Source organism: Rasamsonia byssochlamydoides (assembly GCF_041956645.1).
Source record: "Rasamsonia byssochlamydoides strain NRRL 3658 unplaced genomic scaffold VTN77scaffold_43, whole genome shotgun sequence".
NCBI classification, from domain to species: Eukaryota; Fungi; Ascomycota; class Eurotiomycetes; order Eurotiales; family Trichocomaceae; genus Rasamsonia; species Rasamsonia byssochlamydoides.
Window position 1 is genome coordinate 37,414 of NW_027192426.1, and position 8,010 is coordinate 45,423.

General features: G+C 51.2%; 3 protein-coding genes across 3 annotated transcripts; 2 read left to right on the forward strand and 1 right to left on the reverse strand.

Annotated features, from left to right (window-relative positions):
- Positions 1-1,192, reverse strand: VTN77DRAFT_5864 (uncharacterized protein; the record flags this gene model as incomplete). The annotated part of the gene is made up of 3 exons (XM_069422078.1): positions 1-28; positions 78-1,064; positions 1,119-1,192. 3 exons carry the CDS (start codon positions 1,190-1,192, stop codon positions 1-3), a joined length of 1,089 nt encoding a protein of 362 aa, XP_069276577.1.
- Positions 1,193-3,581: 2,389 nt separating this feature from the next.
- VTN77DRAFT_5865 (uncharacterized protein) lies at positions 3,582-4,575 on the forward strand (the record flags this gene model as incomplete). Its single annotated transcript, XM_069422079.1, has 3 exons — positions 3,582-3,643; positions 3,700-4,306; positions 4,354-4,575. The coding sequence occupies 3 exons, from the start codon at positions 3,582-3,584 to the stop codon at positions 4,573-4,575; spliced, it is 891 nt and encodes a 296-aa protein (XP_069276578.1).
- Positions 4,576-6,609: 2,034 nt separating this feature from the next.
- VTN77DRAFT_5866 (uncharacterized protein) lies at positions 6,610-8,010 on the forward strand (the record flags this gene model as incomplete). The annotated part of the gene is made up of 1 exon (XM_069422080.1): positions 6,610-8,010. One exon carries the CDS (start codon positions 6,610-6,612, stop codon positions 8,008-8,010), a length of 1,401 nt encoding a protein of 466 aa, XP_069276579.1.

The window sequence follows — 8,010 nt, forward strand, 5'->3', positions numbered from 1 at the left end:
TCATTTCAAACCAGGAGTATCTTCGATCCTACTCAGCGTCAGCAAAATCGTTCTTCGTGTTCCTGTGGCGCACCTACCTGTACACCAACTTCTTTGCCGACACCTTGCGATCAAACAGCCGCTGGATGCCGTCGGCCACGCTCTCCAGCCCGCCCGGCTGCACCTCGAACGGGTGCGGCTTCAGCTTCCCCTCCGCCAGCAGCAGGCTCATGTACCGGTAGAAGGCGTACGCAAAGTCGCGGTCTTCCTTCGCCTCCTCCTCGGTACGGTACTTGTGCGCTGCCCCGTACGCGCTCGACACGAACGTCCGCGTCATCGTGATCCCGGCCGGCCACTGCCAATTGTCTCTGTCCGGGTTCGCCGCGTCGTCGGACGGCGGGTCGACCATGTCGATGTAGCCCTCGCCGCCGGACGAGGCTTCCAGTACCGCCGCGATGTCTGCATAGGTCCGGTTGTACGAGACGGCGTCGAAGGCGTACCGCAGCGTCTTCCCGCCCAGAGCCTCCAGGATGTCCTCGACCACCCGGCCCCGGCGGTAGTCGACAATGTGCGTCGCGGCCCCCAGGGAGCGGACAAAGTCGCTACCTGCCCCAGCGACAGTGATGATGGGCGACAGGCCGCTGAGCTTGGCGAACTGCAGTGCGTAGGCCCCGACAGCAGAGGCACCGCCGTAGATCAGGATCGGCGTCTCCGTCCGGGCCGGGTTCCAGGGCAGCGGCAGCTTCAGGTTCTGGTACAGGGCCAGGGCGGCGGTCATGGCAGCCAGCGGGATGGTGGCGCCAGCCTCGAAGGAGATGTTAGGCGGCAGCTTGAAGGTCGTGCTGGCAGGGGCGATGGCATACTGCGCGTACGAGCCATGCGGCGTGAACATGCGGTGGAAGGCGGCCACGCGGTCGCCGGGAGCGAACTCCCACACGGCGCTGCCGACCTTGACGACGGTGCCGGCAATGTCGTCGCCCTGGTTGATGCCCTGGCCTTCTTCGTGCCTGCGAGACGCCTTCCAGTCTTTGGGGTTGGAGTCGGTGGCGATGACTTTGATCAGGACCTCGTCCGGTTGAGGTTCGCTGTGCAGTATTTAGCACGAGCAGAATATACTGTCCGATCTGACGCTGACTTACGGAATGGGCACCTCTCGCCGGGTCGTCTTGATGGACGGCTTGCCGCTGACGGTGTATTCGATCATGGTCGCCATGTTGATAGTTAGGATGAAGCTTCTCCCTGAAGATATTCTCCCTGTTGACTTTGTTGTGACGATAGATTTGGATTGGACTCTGTTTGGTTAGTTTAAATCAGGTACGACGAGAAGAGATCGCAGTTAATAATAATCACTCTGCTTGCTTATCAAAATCGATATTTATATTTATCATAACTCATCACATATCAATATCCTGCAACACAAGCTCCCTTCCTCATGAAGCAGCAAATAAACAGATAAATTAGTAATCCAAGAAAGAAATCATACAAATGGAACCTGCCCCTCCCCCTCCTGATCCACTGCTGTGATATGGACAGTCCAGGAGAAGACAAGGGACCTATCAGAATGCAGCAAAGCAGTCGACTACCTACCGAAAGAGGTTAGCCGATGACGTGCGTGAGAGCCTAAAAAAAGAAAGGCGCCATACCGCATTCTACCTAGACTCCGCTTCTGAAAGCTTGATTCGAGGTGCCTGACATCGACGATGACATAATGCATCCAAACACCAAACAACAACACAGGAAAACAGCAAGACTGTACCTACCTAGGGAATAAGAATCATAAATTGTATGTGTAGATTTATGTACTGTGTACTTCAGATAGTGAGTAAAACCCAAGAATTATAAATAGATATACAGTTATCGTTCTTGTTTTCCATCTTGTTGATGGATAGATAGATAGATTTCAATAAATTCAGCGTATTAGGTAGAGGCCCACTATGCGCATAAGATCCAGGACACACACTCAAGATTCGTTCGAGCAGTGCCGCTCGCGGAAATGTAACACATGAATTCAGGATTTAGACTAGGCGGTATACTACTACTTTAAAGACATCAACAAGGTCCACGAGTACATTAGATACTACTACTCTACATGACTGAAGGTGACGAGTGACAGCGCACTAAGCCGAAAGAGGAAGCAGGAGGTGATTACTTAATGAGCTCCTGCAACAATTATCAGCAGTGTTCACCTGACGTTGAAAGTATGGGATAAAATGCATAAAGGTTAGTAATCTCTTTGATAGAACACCTTGGCGGATGGCGCAAGCATTTTTCACATCACATTCGTAAGATAAGGCGGGTGACGGACGTTTGATGGTGGCAAGCTAAATGTGGACTAACAAATATGATGCCTAGACAACTAGTAGCGATCTCAGAGGCATTTTATGGCCATACAATGCTAGCTCATGGTTGACACTACCTACTTGGAGGCAGTGAATTAGACAGTGAGCCCTAGCTAGCAATACCGTATGACCATATTGGATTGTGCTGTATTTGAGATCTCAGCTCTTTCCCCCCATTCTGGTTTGGCGCGACCGTATCGTCCGTTTGCTGCACCTCATCTACATAGCTAGTCTAGATAGCTCCAAAAAGAGTGTCGCTTCACCAGGTGTGTGCTGAGAATTTATTTTAAAGTCATTCCTCACCAAGTATATTATTCAAAGGGACTTGCACATCCTTCTAGTACAGTGGCATTATTATAGTTAATCAATGCTCTATCCTGGCAATAGCTTGCTGTAAAGGAGAACCTGTGAATTATGCACAACCTCGTTAGTGTTGCCGTAACAGGTGACAGTACCGCCCACTAGGCTGAGTAGTGTTATTGGTATCCTCGTGACGCAATCTTCTACGTCAATAAAACCAGCAACTAATCATCTTGTCTATACCAAAGAAATCCCCTGTTCATTTTTAAACTCCATCTAACAGTATCATTAAGTATAGCCGTCTGCGGCATTTTGAAGTCACTTTAGATCACGTGCTTATAGTGCCAAGTTGCTCAGAGAACAAGGCACCTGCAGTATCTGAAACTCGGCCCTTAACTTCCTTCCACTTTCGAATACCAAGGCGCACCGTGGATACTCACAGGGCATCCTTCCGGTCATGTCCACTTAATGACCTTTCAAACCAGCCATCATCTCATCCGGAGTTCTCACAATTTCATGTTAATGGCAACAAGGTACTACTACATACATCATTAAACCCACTCACTGCTTGTACGGCCTATTGTCATGGATCTGTTCTCTAGGAGGGAGCTACCTCTGTCCATAGATTCTGGCTTGTATCCATCTTATCCCTCTTGTCCCTCTTATTCCTCTCCATCTAGTTGATTCCGGTCCAATGTTTCCAAAGAGTCGTCTCTCCGTCCTTTTCACCAGCGTTTTTCTCGACACGACCCTCCAGATTCAGCTGACTTTTCTCGAAAGAAAAATACGCCTACAACAGAGAAGAATAACAGGAACGTACAACCGGAAGCTGCCAAGAGCATGAAGTCATCCTAGGATCAGGCCCGCAACTACGTGCAACGCTATTATAACTCTTGGGCCAAAGGGAAAAGTCCCTTGACGCATGATGGTCTTAACGAGTGGGAGAAACCACTATCTATCAGGATGCCGCGTGAGGATTGGAGCAAGCTTTCGACGGATCTTCGTTTCTCTGAGACAGATCAAAAGTTCAGCACCCCTTTTTCTGAGTCCTAAAGCTACGTTGCTAATATTGTTAGTACAGGTATCCACAGTACGAATATAACGCCTCAACTTCGAATCTCGTCATCAAGCTAATGCCTACTCCTGTGCATGATGCCATAGTACCGATCTTCATGAACGGATTTTTTCGTGCTAGAGACGACTTGCCTGAAGACATCAAGTGGAGTGCCACACTTTCTACTAATGAGAACTTCAACGACTTTGCGGGAGAATACAGTGGATCTCAAAAAGTCACCGATCTTAACTTCATGGTCGAGGATGCTTCTGGAACAGATCAACCAAGATTCATTCTTGAGATCGGTCATTCTGAGACGTACGAGGAACTGCTTGAGGATGCCAAGCTATGGTTAAATGGAAACCACAATGTTTCGGTGGTTGTCCTCGTCAAGCTTATAGAGACACCAGCATACCATTGCCCACTTCGTCATCCAGATACTAACGATCGTATTCGCTTGGGCATTCCCGCTGGGCCCTCGCAACTTCGTGGAGAAGACTTCCTCATGGCAGGTGAATACGGTCCAATTACATATCGGGGACTGACTTGGATGGGGAAAATGTCAGAAGTCTTCATGGAGGTGTGGAGACGAGACTTGACCTCTGGGGTACTGGTACAGGAGGGACCGCGAATTGTATGATCATCTTTCATTCACACTCCAGTTTTACTAACGCAATATAGGACCTCCTCTCTCCAGCAGCCAACCTATCTCATGTCACTTTTCAGCGAAGTGACTTTGTTCCCATTCAACCGATTCATGATAACACAATTCGGTTCGAGTGGCAAGAGTTTCATCACCAGCTAAAGAAAGCCATGAGAAGATTGGCAGTTTTTCGATGCCGGCAAATGATCAATATAACAGGTGAAATCAGCACAGATCGGTTGGTAGATATAGTTATTTAAATGATGACCATAGCGTTTGCTTCATATGCTAGCTTGGGATATGACAAGCCTTGGGAGACGCCTTGTCTTGTTCGACGGATTACTTTAAATATAAATATACACACGCATATATTCATCATTTGCCAGCGATTTGTGCAATTGCATACTATTATTGTATTTTCTTCTGCAGGGCAGCAGACAGTCATAAGCTGAGCCGGCCTTTGCTATAAATGGAAATGAAATGTGACATTGAAAACGAAACAAATTCAGTAGTGGTATGTTTAATATGCTTGATTATCTATATCAATGGAATAGGCTCGTGACACAGACATTGTGGCCTTGGTCAACTACCTCGTAAGAATAAAGGAACCCAGAAAGTATATATATGTACCGTTAGCCTTTTCTTGGCATCCTCTACTATCTTGGCTCTTTTTTTTTTTTTGCTTTCTTCTAGACAGTTCTGTGATTGTCACCACACAGGGAGAACATTCTCGATGGAAGATCAACATGCAGCTCTTGGCTGAGCTGCATATCTGAGAAGGATCATTTACCTGCCTGGTAGTGTCTAGGTGCTGAGTACCTGTTTGTCCTCCTGCATAATTCTTCTGTCCCAATGATCAAGATCCATGTCCGAATAAATATTTATACAACGTTCAGGGGACAACAGGATTATTCATCGAGTAATGCATCGGAATTGTGCATGATTTGTGCCCGGGTCGGTGTCGTGTGCCTTGGTTCAATCGGGTTAGCGTCGGAGGTCGGACTTGCGGAGTCCCGGCGAGACCGACGCGGCTGATTGATTGATCATCGCTGATTTGCTCCCTCTCAAGCCCTGCCGCGATGATTATCTCCCCGAACAGCCAGCGCAGTACGCGGCCAACGGACTGGACTGGCATCAATTCGACAAATCAATCCATTGGCTTACACGTTAATTAATTTGCTGCGCCTCCAAGGTATCCTCTCAGCCAAAAGGCTCCTCCGTGCGATCCGGCTTCCCGGATCTGATCATCAGATAACATCAATGCTCCATCCTCGTTTGCACCCTTCATCATCTTATCTGATATTGCCATGATTAGCTCTCGGCCATCATCAGCATAATCATGAATGATCATGGACATCATCACTCAGCTGATCGGACAAAAAATGAGTAGACAGATTCCTCCCTCCGACGGATGCCTCCGGAAAGCCCCACGCGACCCCTTCCTAGACTCAGTAAAGACTCGTCTTGGTTGGAGGCCTTTCGTCGTCTGCCAAGATGCACTATCGCCATGGTGAAGCCGTCGGATTCGTCAGGCATGGCGCATACAATGGCTGTTGGATCTTGCTCTTCCCCCAGTTTGCCCCCCATTCCCCCGTCCTGGAGTTAATAATTGAAAAGTCCGTTGGTTCCCAGGGACGAGGCAGGCCTTGTTTTCTGGCTGTCAGCAGGGAAGCCTTATTTGACGGTCGGATGCTTCGGATGGGATTGAAGTCTCGTCCACCTGCTGTCTCGTGTCCTGCTTCCTGTTTCCCCTCGCAGTTTCCCTCTTCAGCTGTGCCCAACGCCGCTTCCCCTCCGTCATCCTCTGTCATCCACCGCGACTTCCAGCAAGATTATTAATAGGGAAAACGATGGACAGCCTCGATTTCGACTCCTTCTTCTCTCCTTTCCCCTCCTCTCGACGGAAAAAGCTCTGCCTGCAACCTGCTGCTTTCAGCGAACCTATTGAGATTGAACAGACTGGGATGAAGCAGTGTCGATTGGCCTGATTCGACATTTTTCTACCCTTGCCTTGACAACTGGGCTGTGCGATTACGATTGGGTCTGTGTGTTGTGCGTGTATGTGTTGGCCTGCCAGGGACTGGTTCTACCTGTCTGACTGTGCAGATCGTTGGGCAACTTGATATCATCATTACCAGTTCTAACGCTCGCGGGGTGAATCCCTTGTTTGCTTGGTATATATTACTGCTGAACGATTCGTGTTCCCCCCAGATTGTTGTTTACAAACTACCTTCCTTGCCGGTGATTCCAATCTGGATCCTCCTCAGAGGACCAACTCGCCTACGCGCACCACCATGACGGTCTCCATGAACTGGATTAGTCGCAGATCGGTCCTGACCTCCAAGACCATCGTCATTGCGACTCTCGTGTCGCTACTGCTGTGGTCTCTCACCCGCGTGAAACTCGAGTCCGCCTTGGATATCCTTGACCTCCTGCCACGACCATCACCATCACCATCGTCATCACACCTCTCCTCTGTCGCCTACATGGACAGTAAGGATGGCTTGCAGCAGCACCCCTTCCTGTCCCCTGAGGCCGGTCCCAGCTCGTCCTCATCGGCGTCATACAATTACACCCTCCCGTTCCACACCCGCGGCCGCTACATACTTGATGCCCAGGATCAGCGTGTCAAGCTCGCCTCCATCAATTGGTACGGTGGCAGTGACGAGGACTTTGTCCCATCTGGTCTGGACCTGCAGCACCGCGACGGGATCGCCGCGCTCATCTGCGATCTAGGCTTCAACAGCGTGCGGCTGCCCTACTCGGATGAGATGGTGCGCGACAACCCTCTGATCCCCGCCAGCCGCTTGGCCGCCAATCGGGACCTCATCAATCCTGAGACGGGCGGGGCACCTGCCCGAGACGTGTTCACTGCCGTCGTCGAAAGTCTGACGAATGCGGGCTTGCTAGTCATCGTTAACAACCACATCACGCAGGCGACGTGGTGCTGCGGCGCCAACCCGTGCGATGCTGGCTGGGCAAACGACTGGTTCGGAGGCAAGCTGTTTTGTCGCGTCAGCCAGACGAGCGAGGAATGGATCGAACACTGGGAGACGGTGATGCGGCCGCTGGCAGACAACCCGCGAGTCATTGGGGTTGACCTGCGCAACGAGCCCCGGGGCCTTTGGGGCACCCTGCATTGGGACGACTGGGTTGTCGCCGCCGAGCGCGCTGCTGAGCGCCTGCTGGCCCTGAACCCGAATTGGCTCATTATCGTCGAAGGCATCTCGTCAGCCAACGACCTGTCTGGGGTCCGGACCCGGCCCGTCCGGCTTCCGCCGCCATTTGCCGCCGACCGCGTGGTCTATTCCGCACATGTCTACAGCTGGTCCGGCTGGGGCGAGCTCTATCCGTACTCGCGACGAACCTACAAGGATTTTGTGGCCAGCATGCGCAAGAACTGGGCGTACCTGCTGGAGGAGGATATCGCCCCAGTGTGGGTGGGAGAGCTGGGCACGCCGGACCGGCCCACGGAAGGGGATCGCAACTACTGGACGCACCTGGTCGCGTTCCTGTGCGAGACTGATGCCAGCTGGGGATACTGGGCGCTGAACCCCCGCAAGCCGGCTGGCAACGAGTGGGAGAGCTACGGGCTGGTGGGCGACAACTGGGATCGCGCCTCGGTGCGGTGGGATTACCGACTGGCGGACATGCGACGACTGGGTTTGCGTCCGAGTATCGCGCCGACTCATTGA